The sequence below is a fragment of the Penaeus monodon genome, chromosome 2 (genome assembly GCF_015228065.2).
Source record: "Penaeus monodon isolate SGIC_2016 chromosome 2, NSTDA_Pmon_1, whole genome shotgun sequence".
Classification (NCBI taxonomy): domain Eukaryota; kingdom Metazoa; phylum Arthropoda; class Malacostraca; order Decapoda; family Penaeidae; genus Penaeus; species Penaeus monodon.
Window position 1 is genome coordinate 16740079 of NC_051387.1, and position 18563 is coordinate 16758641.

Sequence of the window (18563 nt, forward strand, 5' to 3'; positions counted from 1 at the left end):
CTGCGACTGAATTTCCACTGACTAGATTTGATTATCTCCATCCTTTGATTCAAGGTTGACAATAAGTATTTTTATATGAATTCTGTAAATCATTTGATCATCAGACGAGCGCGTATTTTCTAACACAAAAATAATAATAATAAAATAAAAAATAATAAAACAAATAAATAAATTATGATAATAAAACGAAAACAAAGATCCGGTCTCTCTCTCACACTCACTCACGCGACAAAATTTACTCTAAAAGACCTCAAACAAACACAAGCACGCACACACACACACACACACACACACACACACACACACACACACACACACACACACACACACACACACACACACACACAGCTAACGACTAGAAATAGGTTACACACTCATCGAGTGGTTGACCTTCCTCTACGAAACGTATCTGACCGCCTCGCTTCACCCATAAGTCTTCGTTAACAAGGGAAACTCGGGAAGAATGTGTGCGTGCGTGCGTGCGTGTGTGTGTGTGTGTGTGTGTGTGTGTGTGTGTGTGTGTGTGTGTGTGTGTGTGTGTGTGTGTGTGTGTGTGTGTGTGTGTGTGTGTGTGTGTGTGTGTGTGTGTGTGTGTGTGTGTGTGTGTGTGTGTATGAATGCGAGCGCGCAGACAAACGTATTGCAAGCACTACGTACAGATATACATAATACTTGCTCGTGCCGACGTTTCACTCACAAAACAAACAGGACACTGCGTTTGGAACTTTAATCTGTATCACAAGGGTATCTCCATCATTAATAACGCCAGTCACGGCAGACGAGACAGCAAGGCAGTATGATTAATCACCACCAGGCAATGAAAACAATAAGGAGTGGAAGGAAAACGATAACGAATTACACGTTTTCTTCCATTCGTGGATCGGTGTAACATACGCTTCCCTACAGCCTTGTATAGCGGCAACGTCCCTCGAAGGGACCTATAAAAAGGACCGATGCCAGGCCCAGCGGCGCCGCGGTTCCCTCTCCTTCAGACACACAACACAAACTTCACTCATTATGGCCTCTCGCCGGGAAATCGGATCCATTCCTCCCGGGGCGACAGGAACTCGTCATGCCGCGGGAGTTACGTATGTATATGCATGAGGGAGAGGAGGGGAAGGAAGGAGGGAACCTGGCGCGGAGAGAGGGAGGGAGGGAAGAGGAAGGGGAAGAGGATGGGATGGGGAAGGGGAAGGGGAAGGGGAAGGGGAAGGGGAAGGGAAGAAAAGGAAAGAGAAATAGTGGGACAGAGAACGACAGATAGACAGGCAGACAATATATATATATATATATATATATATATATATATATATATATATATATAAATAATATATATATAATATATATATATATATATATATATATATTATATTATATATATATATATATAGAGAGAGAGAGAGAGAGAGAGAGAGAGAGAGAGAGAGAGAGAGAGAGGACGCTTCCCAAACCCCTTGTTCTAGACTTTCCGTCAGAACAAAAGCCAATAGGAAAGGCAAAAGAGGATTAGGAAGAGGATCAAGAGGAAAACTTTAATACCGTGGATACGGTGGATGACAACAGCCGGGCCACTTCATAATATGCATCCAGTTCGCCATCAATTAAAAGTTACAGCGCCTCGCATCTCGGCATAATAGGCTCCAAGAGTTACTTTCAAACAAGACAAAGAGTAGAAGAAGAATATAATGATGATGAAGAAGAAGAATAAGAAGAAAAAAACACCAAGAAGAAAAAGGACGACGATGACAAAGAAAAAATAACGAGAAGAAATAGAAGGAGGGAGAGATGAAGGAGGAACAGATGGAGACAGAAAGGAGGAAGAGAAGGAGGCTGTTGCACAAAGAAAGAGATAGAGAGGAAAAGGGCAGAAGAGAAGAAATAACAGGTTAAGCAGAAAGGCGAGTGAAGATGAGGAGACGAACGCGAGGGATATAATCATATAATCATACGCTGAAGCTCCTAACTTTGCTCTACATTAGGATGCATTTCTTACGGGGGAGGGGGAGGGGGAGGGGGAGGGGTGGAAGAGGAGGATGAGGACGAGAGTGAGAAGGAAGAGAAGGAAGAAAGAGAGGGGTACGATGGGGAGGAGAAGGGCAGGAGGAGGAGGAGGAGGAGGAGGAGGAGGAGGAGGAGGAGGAGGAATTGGAGGAAGAGGAGGAGGAGGAATTGGAGGAAGAGGAGGAAGAGGAAAAAGGAAGGAGAAGGAGGAGGAGGAGAAAGAAAAGGAGGAGGAGGAGGAATAAAAGGAAGAAGAGAAGGAAGAGCGAGAGGACGAGGTGGATGAGGAGAGCGAGAATCTAAAATCAAGCGCGAGCGTCGGCTGATGGTGCGAAACTAAGTGTGACGAAGCAGCAATAAAAGAAGAAACACCCAGTAATCTAACTTTATCCTCCTCCCGCCTTGCTGGTGTAGGCTAGCTAATCGAGGAGCAGGAGGGGAGGAGGAGGAGAAGGGCCAGAAAGAGAGGAGAGAGAGCAGCGCGAAAGGAGGTGGAGCGAGAGGAAAGGATTAAGCGCAGAGGCGGTCTGGGGAGAGGGGGGAGGGGCAGTTCGTGCACACAAGAGCTTGTTTACTGTGCCCGGGCCAGACCTCCACTTAAAGTGGTGATGAGAAGGAGCCCCGGCCGCACGCACCGCCTGCCCACTGTCCTTCCCTCCGCCAGGCACCGGCAGTGTCGCCTGCCACAGAAAGACACCTCAAGCCGGCGCACGTCAGGACTTGAGGGCTTTCAAGGTATAAAGCTCATCTCTTCCGCCTTAACTGATCTTCATCAATACAGAAACTGTGCTGACTCCCCGTGACGTGAGTCCCGATGCCACGGAGGGCGTGGCCGTGTCACTTGCATGGAGCAGCAGCGACAGCCGAGCCGCGACGTCGCGACACAACCACTGACTGAAGGGATTGTGCCAGACATAAAATATTAACAAAACAAAAGCTTCCACTTAAAGTACAAACACGGCTACACCGAAGGACTTTCTCACAAAATATATCTAATAAAATATATTTGCACACTACGACAAAATTACACACTCACATGATCCCCCCCCCCCCCTCTCTCTCTCTCTCTCTCTCTCTCTCTCTCTCTCTCTCTCTCTCTCTCTCTCTCTCTCTCTCTCTCTCTCTCTCTCTCTCTCTCTCTCTCTCTCGCACACACACACACATACGCGCACAAACGCACGCACATGCACGCACGGACGCACACGCACACACTCCCACACACAACTCAACCCTTCTGCAACAACACGTGCCATGAACACACCGCCACAAAACACCGCTGCCCATTAATACATCCACAAACCTAATGGATAATCACACCCATAACCCTCTTCTCCAAGTACCCCCTCCTCCCCCCTTCCAGCTTTCCTTCGCGAGCAATTGCATGCAAGCGCCCCTCCCGCGAAGACTAATCAGGTGCCACACCCAGCAACCGCACGTTACCTTACCATCTGTCTCGATTAGCGTGTATTCCCGGGCGACGGATGGATGGGCCTTTTTCCCCAGCATAATCGAAGCAAAGCGTATTATGATTTTCTTTCCTTGTCTTCAATCAATAGCAGGAGGATGGTGAATCGCATCATGAACTTGCGCAAAAATCCATGCTGACTGAGAGGGAGGAAGAGAGGAAGAGAGGAAGAGAGGAAGAGAGGAAGAGAGAAAGAGAGAGAGAGAGAGAGAGAGAGAGAGAGAGAGAGAGAGAGAGAGAGAGAGAGAGAGAGAGAGAGAAAGAGAGAGAGTGATATACATCTTGCATTCACAAACCATCATTAGAAATTCTCTTTCGCGTCTATTTGTTCTGACAACATCTACACTGACAGTGACGGTCACTCTGGGAAAAATGTGATGATGAATTTAAATGATGAAAGTACACCTTTACTGAGCCCTAGTTTTTTTTTTTTCTTCTTTTTTTTTATTCATGCTCATGACGCCAGCAATGACTTCGGCGATGATGATAGCGCAAAGGACAATCAAGAGCCAATGACAGTTCATTTTGTCACAGATCAAGACCCAAGAAAAAAGCTGCTCTGTATTAAGGATAACGTTGGTTTTCAAAGGCACAGAAAGGCTCCTTAAAGCTTTTATTAACACTCCTCCCATCCCCCTTATGAATAAAAGTTTGGAAACTCTCTCTCTCTCTCTCTCTCTCTCTCTCTCCTCTCTCTCTCTCTCTCTCTCTCTCTCTCTCCCCTCTCTCTCTCTCTCTCTCTCTCCTCTTCCTCTTCTCTCCTCCTCCTCTCTCCTCCCTCCCTCTCTCTCTCCACACACACAAAAACACATACACACACACACACACACACACACACACACTCTGACTCTCACTTACATTCAAGTCCCCCTTTTCTCTCTCTCTCTCTCTCCCTCTCTCTCTCTCTCTCCCTCTCCCTTTCCCTCTTCCCTTCCCCCCTTTTCCTCTTCCCTTTTCCCTCTTTCCCCCTCTCTCTTCTCTCTCTCTCCTCTCCGCTTCTCTCTCTCTCCTCTCTCTCTCTCTTCCCTCTCTCTCTCTCTCTCCCTCCCCTCTCTCTCTCTCTCTCTCTCTTTTCTCTGTCTCCTCTCCCCTCTCTCTCTCTCTCCTCTCCCCCTCTCCCTCTCCCCTCTCCCCTCTCTCTCCCTCTCTCTCTCCCTCTCTTTCCCTCCTCTTCCCTCCCTCCCCCCTCTCTCTCTCCCTCTCTCTTCCCTCTCTTCCCCCTTCGCCTCTCTTATCCCCCTCTACCCCTCTCTCTATCCCTTCTCTATCCCTCCTTACCCTCCTCTATCCCCTCTCTATCCCTCTCTCACCCCCTCTCTCTATCCCTCTTCACCCCTCTCTCTCCCTCTTCTATCCCTCTCTTATCCCTCTTCATCCCTCTTCTTCCTTTTTCCTCTATCCCTCTCCCTCTCCCTCTCCTCCCTATACACATACATACGTGCGCGCGCGCGTGTTAACTGAAATAACCTTTCCAAAAATTACATTAAAGAATAGCGGCTCTTTTCTCAGCGTCTCCCATCTTATCAGCGAAGATTCCCCTCTCGCACTATGCTAATGTAATTGTCAGTCTGTGCCTTATAAGCCTTCAGAACCAATATTCCCGACGAAGGATCGAGACTTTCAATAAATCCCCCACAAAAATCGAGAACCCGCGAGCGCTGCCGATACAATGGCGCTGTGCAGATACGGCGTTAAGTGCCTCTGATGAGGTGATATTGTGATTCTGGGAGACGGGGAGGCCACCCTCGTCTCTGGTCGGGCTTGCAAGTCCTTGTGCGTGCGCGCGTGTGTGTGTGTGTGTGTGTGTGTGGTGTGTGTGGTGTGTGGTGTGTTGGGTGTGTGTGGTTTTTGTGGTGAGGGGTTTTGGGGTTTTTAAGTGGGGTGTGTAAGGGTGTGTGGAAGCGGTGTTGAATATATAATATTATAAATTTTTTAATATAAAAATATATATATATATATATATATATGGTATATATATATAAATTTATATATATATAATATATATATATATATAATATAGAGAGAGAGAGAGAGAGAGAGAGAGAGAGAGAGAGAGAGAGAGAGAGAGAGAGAGAATTCTATATGTACAGAAAAATTATACATTCTGAAAGGTGCAAACTTCCATTTTCCTTGTTGCGTAGCAGGGAGACCATTTTCCTTACAAGATCACCCTAACTAAACCGAACACGTTTACCCTAAAAGGCCTGTTGCATGTTTTGCGACGGAGATTTTCCCTGGTATCATCTCGGAGGCTCGGCCAAGTCACGCAGACTCCAACGTGAAAAGCGCACGCGACGGCAGCGTGGCGGACTCTACCTCCTCGTCGCCCACCGCCCACGGACACGCCATTTCCTCGCCTCTTCAGCAGAACCATACAGACAATAAACTTGATGAACAAAAGAGAAGGAGCATTCCCTCACGGCAAAAGGGCCGCCTCTCGCAAATCGCTATCGACGCCGGAGGCCAAAATCGATCTAATCCGTGAACGCAAAGAATGGCCTTGCCGGGTAAGCCCCTTTGAAAAAAGTTTTCCCTTAAAAGGGTTTTTTCCGGCCCTCTGTGAGCGGGAGGGATTTGGGAGAGTGGCAGCTCTTTGCCTCTCGGTCTTGCACGTCTCCGAGCTGCGACGCCCCACGGAAGCGACTTTCACGAGTCTTAATTAATGAGAGGAATGGGAGGGAGGGAGAGAGGGAGAGGGGGAAAAGGAGAGGGAGAGAGAGAGAGGGAGAGAGAGAGAGAGAGAGAGAGAGAGGAGAGAGAGAGAGAGAGAGAGAGAGAGAGAGAGAGAGAGAGAGAGAGAGAGGGAGAGAGAGAGAGAGAGAGAGAGAGGGGGGAAGGAGGGAGGGAGGGAGGGAGGGAGGGAGGGAGGGAGGGAGGGAGCCAGACAGACACAAATTACATGAAACTTGCGAATAAATAAATGAAACCAGCTGAGAGAGACCACTAAACAATCGCCTGTCACTGCCATCATGCACGATAACAACCTGCCCGACCATACCCATCAAGTGACACACCAGTTATCGCCTGACCCTCCTATGCCTCTTGCCCCTGATCTCGCGGGCCAAGTGAAACCCCCAGTGACTCCCTAAAACAAGCCTAAGAAGCACTTCCTGGATCGTCTGAGTCATCTTCCTGGCCAGCCCCGGAGTCTCCGCCACGCTCCGGCGCGTTGGCTCGAGGAAAAACGACACGAGTAATGATGGTCATTTGGGCCCCCTTTTCAGACTATATATTCTGTGCCCGATTTTCTTTTTTCCTTCTTTCTCTTTCTCTTTCTCTTTCCTATACGTCTTTCCCTTTCTCTTTCTCCATCTCTCTCTCTCTCTCTCTCTCTCTCTCTCTCTCTCTCTCTCTCTCTCTCTCTCTCTCTCTCTCTCTCTCTCTCCCTCCCTCCCTCCCTCCCTCCCTCTCTCCCTCCCTCCCTCTCCCTCCCTCTCTCCCTCCATCCCTCCCTCCCTCCCTCCCTCTGTCCCTCCCTCCTCTCTCCCTCCCTCTCTCACTCCCTCCTTCGTCCCTCTCTCCCTCCCTCCCTCCCTCCTTTCGTCCTTCTCTCCCTCCCTCCCTCCCTATGCACACACACACACATATATATAATATCATCTCTCTCTCTCTCTCTCTCTCTCTCTCTCTCTCTCTCTCTCTCTCTCTCTCTCTCTCTCTCTCTCTCTCTCTCTCTCTCTCTCTCTTATTTATATATATATATATATATATATATATATATATATATATATATATATATATATATATATATATATATATATATCTGTAAGAGAAAACAGGAAAACAGACGGGAGGGAAAAGTGGACAGAGGGGTAACCCCTTCATTTAAGAGGCCAAAAGACTTTAAACTTCATCCATTCGCTGGAGAAGTCTTTCCACGCTTCACAGGAGTAGCCAATTAAACCCCATTAAGCTGATGGCAAAGTCGTGGAGGGAAATGATAAAAAAAATAAGAAGAAGATAAAAATAAATAAATAAATATTTTTTTCTTAATGGCCAAGGGAAAGAACATTTTCACCTTCTTCCCTTGTTGTACCCATTCATCCCATTCATGTCTCCTCGTCTATCATCGTCCAACCACCCCGTTATAGCACTGTAATACCCCCCAGACGGCTTCGTCATCTTTAAGTCTAACCAGAACTCGTGTTCCAGAGCGAGGCCGGAAACCCGTTTTCCAGAAACTCTTTCCCCTCTTACTTTTAGGCAGCTCAAGCTACCATCAAAAGCACTCGCTGAAAGCCTCTCGCCCTTCCTCGTCCTCTCCTCTTTCGCGCTCTCTTTTCTTTACCTTGCCATCTTTATTCTGTTTCTTTGTCTTCCTCGTCGATGTCTTGCCTTTATCCGCTTCCTCTCCACTTCCCTCTTCAATTCACTCTTTCTCTCTTCCTTCTCCTGAGTGTCCTTTACATCTTTTCTTTCCCCTGTTCTTTTCCCCCACACATCACCCTTCCCTCTCCCTCTCCCTCTCCCTTACACTCCGTTCCTCTTTTCCCGACCCCATTGTAATTGGCCGCATAGTTTCCCTCCCCATCGCCGCGCTCCTCAATCGCATCGACAGCAAAACCAGCGACTATATGTAAAAATAAAACCCGAATTTCACGCCGGCTGCAATATTCAGGGGAGGTTTTCCCTATATCCTTAGGCATCTCAGACTGCCGCCGCAGCCGACCAGTGTGCATACCGGCGACCTCGAGGATTCCCCCCTCCCCCTCTTTCTCCCCTGCACGCCCCTTCCCTTACCATTGCTCGTGTCAACCACCACAGCTTACGACCGGCAAAAATGTCCAAACTCCGAAAAATGCCGAATAGCCCGGACACACGGGCCGTCTCCATCACCGCCCTACCGCCGCCATGTCGCAACAAAACGTTCCACCAAAACAAATGTTCCACCATTCCGCAATCACACCAACGTACTGCCAGATGCTCGCTTACACGGGGAAGCATGCTTAAAAGAGACTCATAGGCCTAAGCGAGATGGTACTCGGCGAGGAGGAGGGAGAAAGATGATGGAGGAGAGAGAGTGCAGAGAAAGGGGAAGGAGGGGAGACGACGCTGGCAAACCGAGAGAACAAAGAACACAGATATGATCCCGAGGATGAAATAGAGACTTGAGGGCGAGGCATAAAGATCGCGCGAGGGGTGGAGGGGATGGTAGGGGGGCGGAGAGGGGGAGGTTCTCTTAGATGAGGCTGATGATCACCCGAACCTCCGCCAGATGGCTCGCGATGGCACACCTGTGTCTCAGCGCCATGTCGAGTCTGCCACCCCGTCATTGCTCTCCAGCGACACTTCGGCTGACGTCTGTGTTGTAACTGTTTTTCTTGCCAATCAGGACCTGCCTCCGATTTATTCGTCACATTTGTAAAGGAGGAGAATAAAGAATGAAAGAAATAAGGACAACCAAAATTGGCTATTGTAAACACCCCGCGCGTGCTGCAATGAAAAGGTCCATACGGCATCGCCTGACCTTTCCATAATGATGATACTAATGAAGATTGCAACGACATTAGCACTGACAAAGGCAATAAGATGGCGATGACGAAAACCTTCCCATTCAAAAAAAGAGAGAGAGAAAGAAAAAACATTAACGTGGGTTACTAAAATAATGATAATAACAATAAGAAAAAAAATAACCGTCAAAAACATTAAGCAAATCAATAAAACAAACAAACAAAACAAAACTTTCCCTTCACGACGCCCTACAAGGAAAAATGTCCAGCATTTCACAACGGAACATGCACGGATCAATATACGGTCATGAACAGCCCTGCACGCCTGCACACCTGCAATCAATACGGCGAAATCCTTCATTTGCTAGCGCGACGTAAAACCCTTCCATTTAACTATTGATCTCCTTTAGTATCATCATTGTCGTCATTATACGATATTATTCACTCGATTTATTATTATTACTATGAACGTTTTCGCTACTTGTAGTCTTTGTTATTTCTGTTTTCACCCTCACTAAGATTCTTCCTATTATTATCATCAGCACTTCCGTTCATATTATTCTTAGGATCACTGCCGTGTTACCATCATCAATATCATCATTAACATAATTATCAATATTCTCATCCCTAACATTTACCTATTTATCAAATTATTCCTTCCGCGAGCGTCTGGCGTCTGAATTTCCTTGCAAGACGCTGGAGAAACTCATTAATTCCCGTGTCCCTTAATGAAGGCTGATCCTTTTCCCAATAAGAGATCCTTGAACCTGCGGTGTATTCATAACATTCAAATTTCTCTCCTTCTAACCCCCTCCCCCCTTTTTTTCCTTTTTTTTATGACTAAGAGCAAACTGATCTAATTATATGTTGATTTTATATATATATATTTTTTTTTACATTAATCCCGGGTTTACTTTGTGAAACGTACCCTTGTCATGAACTTTCTATTGAAGGGCGAGTTGATGGTGATAATGATGGTGGTGGTGGTGGTGGTGGTGGTGGTGGTGGTGGTGGTGGTGGTGGTGGTGGTGGTGGTGGGGTGGTGGGGTGGTGGTGGTGGTGGCGGTGGTGGTGGGGTGGTGGTGGTGGTGATCATATGATGATGATGATGATGATAATGGTGATGATGATGATGATGATGATGATGATGATGATGATGATGATGATGATGATGATGATGATGATGATGATGATGATGATGATGATGATGATGATGATGATGATGATGATGATGATGATGATGACGATGACGATGATGGTGGTGATGATAAGGATGAATGAAAGAGGAGGAAAAGGATAACGAAAAAGCTTATAGTCCAGATATCGCCTCCCTCCCCCTCTTCCACACACACTGCAGCTGTCCCTACCGAATTTCCCATTTTCTGCCCTGGATAATGTAACCAATACCCCCTGAAATAAGCAATAAGAGTTAGGGTGATAATCCCAGCGTGCGGGGAATGATCACTTATCACCCGCCCGTCGACTAGGTGGGGAAACCTACGACAAAATTTCTCACATACGAGTTTCTTCTTTTCTCGTCTTACCATCACCATTAAAAAAAGTTAAATCACAAAAATATTACACGATGTTGATATTAACATTAATTTTAAAAAGTTAATTAGCATAATCGGAGGAAAGATTAATGCCGCAACACGCTTTTCGAGTGTCCTTCACGTCAGGGCGAGGAGAGAGTAAAAACGTCAAGTGAAAATTATCCGTAATTTTGCAGCTGAATAGGTATCGTTTCAGTTGCATATGTAGATATTTCTGATCTTAAAATATATAAATAAATATTTACTATAAAACACTATCTAAGGTTACAAATAATAAATATGGAACTTTATCACCACAATCGTCTCTTTTTTTATTATCAGTATTTGCTTTCATTACTATTACTTAGGTCGCGGACGAAAGGGACTGGAAAAAAACTAATTGAGCAATCATTAAGTGAACTTGGACAGTGCAACTCAATACGTTACCTTCAGTTCCCGGTATAGGAGGCGGCGGCCGCTGCGGCGGGGGAGGGGGCAACGGCTGGCAGTAGTTGCTCTCCAGAATGTACCCGCGGTGGTGCATCGTGTTGTTGTAGTTTTGACTCGGGTACACCGGGCTGGGGTGGACCGGGGTGGGGTGAATCGGGCTGTTGTAGCCTTGGTTGACGTGGACCGGGCTGTTGTAGCCGGAACTGTGGTGCACTGGGCTTTGGTGGGCCGGGCTGTTGCATCCTTGATTGGTGTGGATTGGGCTCTGGCGGACCGGACTGTTGTAGCCTTGGTTGACGTGGACTGGGCTGTTGTAGCCTTGGTTGACGTGGACTGGGCTGTTGTAGCCTTGGTTAGGATGCACAGGGCTACAGTGCGCGGGGCTGCAATGTGCAGGGCTGTGGTGGATGGGGGTAAAGTGGTGTGGGCTGTGGTTGACTGGGCTGTTGGGGCCTGGGCTTTGATGTGGGCTCTGGTAGGGGCTGTTATAGGTGCTGCTGTAGCCATACGGAAGGTGGTTGCGGGCGTGGGCGCGGCGGTGCGTGGCCGGCGAGCGCGGCTGCGGCTGGTGGTGCACGGGACTGCCAGGGTGGTGCGGGGGGAGGGGCGGCGGCGTCGGCTGGGTACGGGCGTGAGTAGGCGTGTGCGGGCGCGAGGGCGGAGGCGGCGGGGGATTGCATGCCACGTGGGTCCAATAGGGACACGCCTCCCCCTCGTCCTGCGGTTCGGGGAAGACGGTGTCCAAGTGCGGCCTGGGAGCCCCGTCCTTCTTGCCCTTCGGCTTCCAGTTAAACAACTTCGTGCAGAACATGGGCGCCATCTCGCTCCGTCGGCGTTCTCACTGCTGGCTAATGCTAAATAAATAATCAGTGAGCGGAATCCTCTGCGCTCACGGACAGACCTCCTTCTGTTTCGCGGTGGAGTCGCGGTGGCCTCTCAGACAACTCCCGCCAGCGGCCAAGAGGCTGCAGACTGCGCGGCGTCCGTCGGCCCCCGTGACGTCCTGAGCGAGCTTGCACCAGTCATGACGGCCATCCTCAATCACAGGAGCTATCTGCATCCAGTCGTAAAATTACCCAGAATTTGTGTATCGGCCGTTCATACACGTCTCCCGGGACCGTGTATCCCAATGATCACAAAATATCTAGCTCGCAATATTCGTCAAACACGCTAATCTGTTGCGCAATAAATCTTGGTGGAAATGAAATGTTCTCGAGTCTCATTTTCTGGAATAACAACCATTACCGAACGTCAGTCAGGCGTCGAAGGTCGCTGCGCCATACGGCCTTAGCAATCATGCCCCGGCTCTGTCGACGGGCACCAGTACCCTCCCCGGGGTAGGATGAAAGGCGGACGATCCTGCAGGACAGGAGAGTCAGGCTTCTGTCATGAGGGGAAGGACTGTTTGGCTGGTGGACAGAGGCAGGCCGCGTCCTCCCCTCACAGCGGCGTCCTTTCCTCGCTGCAATTGGGGGTTGCTAGGCGCTACACACGAGGGAAGGGGAGCTCGGCTCTATTGTGCTTCTTTTCTCCTCTCAGCTCTCCAGTTAGTGTTTTATTCTTGGCACTCCGGCCATGCACGGTTATTGAGTCACACGTAGTTACAAAAGAGCGAATCACAGAAAGGACCTGCTCTCACGTTCTCATCCGACTCAAGAAAGCTCGGGGAAGGTTCTATTCCTGGCATTCCATCCGCCTTGCTCATGACTAGATGCTCATCCAGTGAATACTTACACTCAGCGATACGCGTGCCCTTCACCAGCAACGTCGGATCTATCCACGCCTTTCAAAGCTGCATCGTAGACCTGTGCCCAGGTATCGACCATAAATTCCCTTTCGGAATATCATGCGGATTTCGTGTCTCTGAACAAGTTTCTCGTTCTTTTCTGCAGAAACGCAAGTCGATATTCTTTTTTTTCTTATTGCTCACGAACTCAACTCAGAACATAAAACAATGTTACCTTTTCACTAATTAATCAGTTTTGCTTTTGGCATTTCGGGTCTGCAATAACAAAAAAGCTAACTTCTGAGGTGGGTTATACCATCGCACAAGAAACAAAAATCAATGAGTCTACAACTCCTCAAATTCATGTAACGTCGAGACGGATTCCCTCCCAGCGGGGGACGACGCGCGAGTCCCTCCGAAGGCCTGATTACTATTCCCTCTCAAGTTTCCACGGTTAGTTTGCTTTCGAAGGGGTGCTGCTACGTCCACACTCTGGGTCCTTTCGCCGCTGGCCTCGATTAAACGACTCGATGACTTTTCCAAAGTAACTCGAGCCTCAGTCTGACATGACCCCGCAACCCGACGCGGAAGCAGAACGCAAAAAGTTTAGTGAGGCTAAATAGTTTTGAGTAGTTTTAAGAGTTCCTTTAAGTAAAATTACAGTTCTGTCCATTAGCCGATCTTAACGCTTTTTTCGTGTGCAGGGTCAGGGCCATACTAAGTCACTCATTCACTGTCACTGCCTTCGAGGGCCTCTTTTCAAATATTTCTTTCTTTCCTTTTTGCATGAAAATGGTGTTCTGTATTTATTTCACTGTAACTGAACTGACTGGGCCTCTAGATGCCTCTGACTGCCTCCAATGCACCATTGGCCTCGATTCATCTCGAGTTACTCATGCCGGGCGATTCGTTAGGTTTATCATCGATGTTTCCCCGATGAATTATCACTTACGCTCAGCTTCCCTTGGTCTTCCCCTCATCTTGATGGAAGGGAGGGGGATGGGGAGGCAGGAGAACGGGAAGGGGAGGCGGTCGTGTTACAACAAACGGGCGAGTGACGCATCACTTTATTGGCTTGTGCGCTGTTTCCCTTCTTTATATCTCGGAATGTATTTTTTCCAGGGCATATATTCTGGGTCTTTCTAGTCTATAATATCTGAATCCCCTCCCTCCCTAAAAAAGAGCTCATTCAGGCTCTCCAAAAAATTGTCAAATATAAATAAAAATGGCGGAGCTCAAGAGTGCTGCCTGAAGGCCAATATCGCTCTTTATCCGAAATACAATTCGGTATTTAAAAAAGGCAACCTGGTATTGTCCTATTCTTGTTTACCCAGAGTTTTGCATCTACTCTCTGGCCGTTCTCTTTTGTTCTTTCGCCTTGTTCGTCTTCCAGCTTCCCTCGAATCGGTCGCGTGGTAGCTGGATCTGAGGGGAATGAATCACCGCCCCTCACTCGCGCACAGAGGGAGGTCTAACAATCTGCTACAACTAACAACGGAAACAGGAGGGGATTGTCAGTTATCGCTGGAGAGTAAGTCTCGCTTAAATCATAATAAAGTTCTACAGTGTGTGTCTTTCACATCAACACTTCCGATATGTGGAAGGCATTTCGGACACGCATTTTCCTCTTTTCTTCTCCATCACAAAATGACAGGGGGGGGGGGGGGTCGGCTGCGAGCTTCCCGTGACGGAGTTCGTAAAAAAACACGAGTTCAGAAAAAGGAAACTCGGAGCTGTATCTTCGTGGAAGTTTCTACAAGCAAATAATTCTTCCCGTCTTGGATATGCGTGCCACGATGCGGGACCTCCTGCAGTGGCCGAGCCTGAGGTACCTGCAGGAGGCGCTGAGGGACAATCAGGGGGAAAACGAAGAGAGGAGAGCAGGAAAAAGAGAGGAGAGAGAAGGGTGAGCGTTGAGGGTGTGAGCTCGGGGTGACCGTCACTCAGGATTTGCTTTATCTGAACAGAGATGCAGCAGGCACTGGGGAGAGCTGGTGAAGGGGAAGGGGAAGAGGCAGCGAAGGAAAAGGAGGAGGAGTCAAGGAGACTGAGGATAAAGGAAACGGAAGACGGTGTGTAGGGCAAGAGACAGGATTCTCCCAACAAGGAAATAAAAACGAGTTCAGTAACCCAACTCTTCAGCGTGGATGATAATTCAGCTCATGAACGCCAATTGTGAGGCCACGCGTCATTAAGGACGCCCGACGCTTCAGCACAGTACAACGGGTGAACAGGTCGTGCTGAGCCGTCGCTGTCGCACTGCTGAATTCCCTCCGAGCTCCCTCCTCTCACTTCGGCATAAACGCTCTTGTGCAGGACTCATCCCATTTTCTGTCCACGGAATCTGAAAGCACAGAGGCACTGCTCGGGCACCCAGGCACGGCTAATGTTTCTCCCCATCGCGGTTACAGTCCCCTCATGAGCGCCGGCAGCAAAAGCAGGGACAGCAGAACAAAGAACATGATCAGCAGAGAGAAAAACCAGTTCAGGAGGTCACCAGGTGTGATGCTCAGCAGATATTCCCGAATTGGCCACATGGACTGTTATCGCGCTCCCTAAGGAACCCTCTAAGGACACTCTTGGCTTTGGATCGCTGGCCTTCCCCCCGGGGAGGGGTGGGACGCCCGGAAGATGCGAAAACGTCAAATTCGTTCTTGAGGGGAAAATGCTCTCACTAATAAAGTCTCTTCGATTAATACTTTTAAACGCGGTGTTTTTCTATAGCACTTATTTCACTCGTTTTTCCTGATTACTGTTGAAAAAAATGTTTAAAAATCGGATATCAAAAACATGACACAGCCTAAATAAACGTACAACAAATGATAAGCGAGTTTCGTTAATTCAAGTATAATCCGGAAGAGGAGACGGCGTACTTTCCGCGTCACGACTGAAGCCAAACTGAGGGGAACACTACAGTGAGGCAGCAAACCTCCGATGGGTAGTCGAGTTGCCGCGTCGGATTTTCCTCCCTAATTTTCTATTAATCAAGACAAATTCGATTTAACTGAGAAAAGGAAGAATTTTCTTAAATGAATAAAAAGCAGTCTCAGAAATTATAGCTAGTCGCCCCACAATAGACACCAGAGTATGTAATAAGAGACCAAAATCACCACCTGGCACATCCTCGGGCGCCTCAGACTCGCGATATCCGAGCAAGCATGATTCTGTGTGTTTAAAACCCACACAGACCTACACACTCATTAACCCAATTTTGGTGTTAAATTCACCCCCAGTTTGCAGTCCAGACCCTTGTTTGCACCCTGAAAAACTCCCGTGATTTAATAGTACGTGTGTGTGTCGTTCCATATGGAGAGGGGAAACTGCCAGACTGGCCGTGCTCTTCCAGCCACGCCTTCCGTACGCAGACGCATCGATCTGGCCTGAGAAACAAATTTTAGCCCTGTCGGCGCCAGAATTAATTTAATAAGACTTTACTATACAAGATAAGGCAGTGCAAAAAAAGATGCTGCAAAGATTACGTCAAATCCAGTCTCGACCTGATATATACACTCATTCTCAGCCTACGAGACCGCCTGTGCATGTCGAGGTGGAGGTGCATGATAACAGTTATCTTGTATCATCTGTCATGCATTCATGAGATCGTCATAAGACAGGCAAATGACGGATGCGGCAGACGGGCCCACAAAATACTACGAAAAATATACAGGCAAAACTGACGCAACTTAGACCGTAAAAACTGAGCACTATGTCCCGAACAATGAGGCGAGAGGCCCAGCGTAAACACTGCAATTGTGTGGCAACAATGGTGTGGAGGCCGTGTAATGGACACTGTTGCCATGATCCTGATGGTGACTGCACTGGGTCATGCACGGGCACATGCGCCTGCACGGAAATGGGTAATTATCGAGAAATCTGACTTACCCTATACCGCTCACCCTCGTGGACCGATGGCAGACGTAAGGGCAGAGTTGCACAGGCTGAGACGCATGGGTATTGCTTTTAACAGATCATACAGACGCAGATTCACACACACACACACACACACACACACACACACACACACACACACACAGACACACACACACACACACACACACAAATGAAAACATACTCATACAAAATAATAATAATAAAAGTTAAGAAAGTAAGCAAATAAATAAACAGGAAATAAATACACAAAAATAAGTGCAATAATATAAAAAAATACGTCCCCCTACCCCCCAAAACACACACACACACACACACACACACACACACACACACACACACACACACACACACACACACACACTAGTATATGAGTGTGTCCGTTAGTTCTGTGAATATGTTTCGACAATTATAGCGCAATATATCACAATACCATTATCTTCTCGATCGGGAGTTCAAATAAAGAGCAAACACACAAAGTGAATAATTTTGTACAAACATTTCTCTTCTCGGGCAACATCCTCTCTTAATCGCTCGTTTTCCATTCAAGGTCAGCTGATTTGCATATCAAGTATCTCATAAATAAATATCCAATGAGACTTTTATATTACTCCCCGTCTGAAGATTTTTAAAAAAATCGCTCCACAAATCCTATAAAAAAAATAAATACCTGCGAAAACCCTCAACTTATAGATATAAAAAAGATACCCAGAGAATGTGTATACTCTGCATAACCCCCCCCCCAAAAAAAAAAAAATAATAATAATAATAAAAAAAAATAATAATAATAATCAACAGTTTTCTCTCGGGGCCATTATCGCGTACGACGACTCGAGGGGCCGCGATGACGACCTCTCAAGCCATTCAATTACGCCTCTTGTGTGTGCAATACTATCACGCGGATCAATAGCAGCCACAGCTTATCGTGGTCGTGCTGGCTGCCTCCGACGCCGCCACCGACACGACCTCTTTGGCCATCGTCTAGGGGGCCAGGGGAGGGGGAGGGGGAAGAGGAGGAGGAGGAAATGGAGATGGAGGAGATGATGATGATGATGATGATGATGATGATGATGATGATGATGATGATGATGATGATGATGATGATGATGATGATGATGATGATGATGATGAGAAGGAGGAGGAGGAGGAGGAGGAGGAGAAGGAGGAGAGGGAGGAGAAGGAAGTGATGAAGGGTGAGGGAGAGAAAAGAGTTAGAATGAAAAGCATGACGATGATGATACGATGAGGGGGATGACGCAGTGATAGTGGAGGAGGAGGAAGGAAGGGGATTACCCCCCTTTCTACTCTCAACTTCAGAAAAAAATAATAATCTACGATTTTTAGAAATTTGAGTATAATTTTTGCATGACTTGTCGCTTTATCCTTTTTCGATATTGGCCACATGCGGTGCTGTCCAGTGTGCCATTTTCGGCACTCGCTGTTTTATGAAATAAATGCCACAATACGTATCCTCTCAAAATGAATCAACAACAGATTTTTTTTTCTAGAAACGCGCAAAAATCCCCTAAACTACAAACCAAAACAACCAAAGCCACGCACTAGACTCGAAGCTCGCCTCCGCCTGCGCCAGAGCACGGCGAGGGCGGGGAGAGCGAGGCAGAGCGCTCGCAATCATGACAAAGGGAGGGCGAAGAGAGTGCACTCGCGGAGAGAGACGATAAAACGCTGGATTAAGGGAGATGTAGAGCCTCGATAGACATCAATACACCGGGTGCGAGGACGAGCGAATGCGTGCCTTCGAGTGGGCGGCGGGGTCGTCTCAGCGCGCGCGAGTGACTGCATTCAGACAGGTACTTCACCTACGACCCTGAACGACAGCCAGTTCAAGCACTACCTTCGACAGCGCGCGTTTCGCCAACTCTACTACACCGGTGAGGTCTTGCTGCTCGTGGTGACGCAACTTTAAATAGATTAGCTTTAATGCTACATATGCGATTCGGATAAATGAGATTCGGTGCGCGTTAATATTCAAATGCCATTTGCTCCCGAATAGTTTTACAGCGGTCTCGAAATAAGCATACGTAAAAAAA

At 47.7% G+C, this 18563-nt stretch overlaps 1 protein-coding gene across 14 annotated transcripts in view; it reads right to left on the reverse strand.

Annotated features, from left to right (window-relative positions):
- Positions 1-15520, reverse strand: part of LOC119581236 (neuron navigator 3-like) — a 160283-nt gene extending 144763 nt beyond the window's left edge. For 10 of the 14 annotated variants that reach the window (XM_037929681.1, XM_037929657.1, XM_037929675.1 and 7 more), the window contains exons 1-2: positions 15439-15519; positions 10896-12900 (exon numbers count right to left, since the gene is read on the reverse strand). In XM_037929681.1, coding sequence (XP_037785609.1) covers positions 10896-11718 — 823 coding nt within the window. In that variant the 5' untranslated portion in view covers positions 11719-12900; positions 15439-15519. Of the gene's footprint in view, positions 1-10895; positions 14260-15438 lie in introns of those variants that run through there. The other 4 variants (XM_037929652.1, XM_037929636.1, XM_037929698.1 and 1 more) reach the window with 3 other exon arrangements.
- Positions 15521-18563: the final 3043 nt, after the last annotated feature.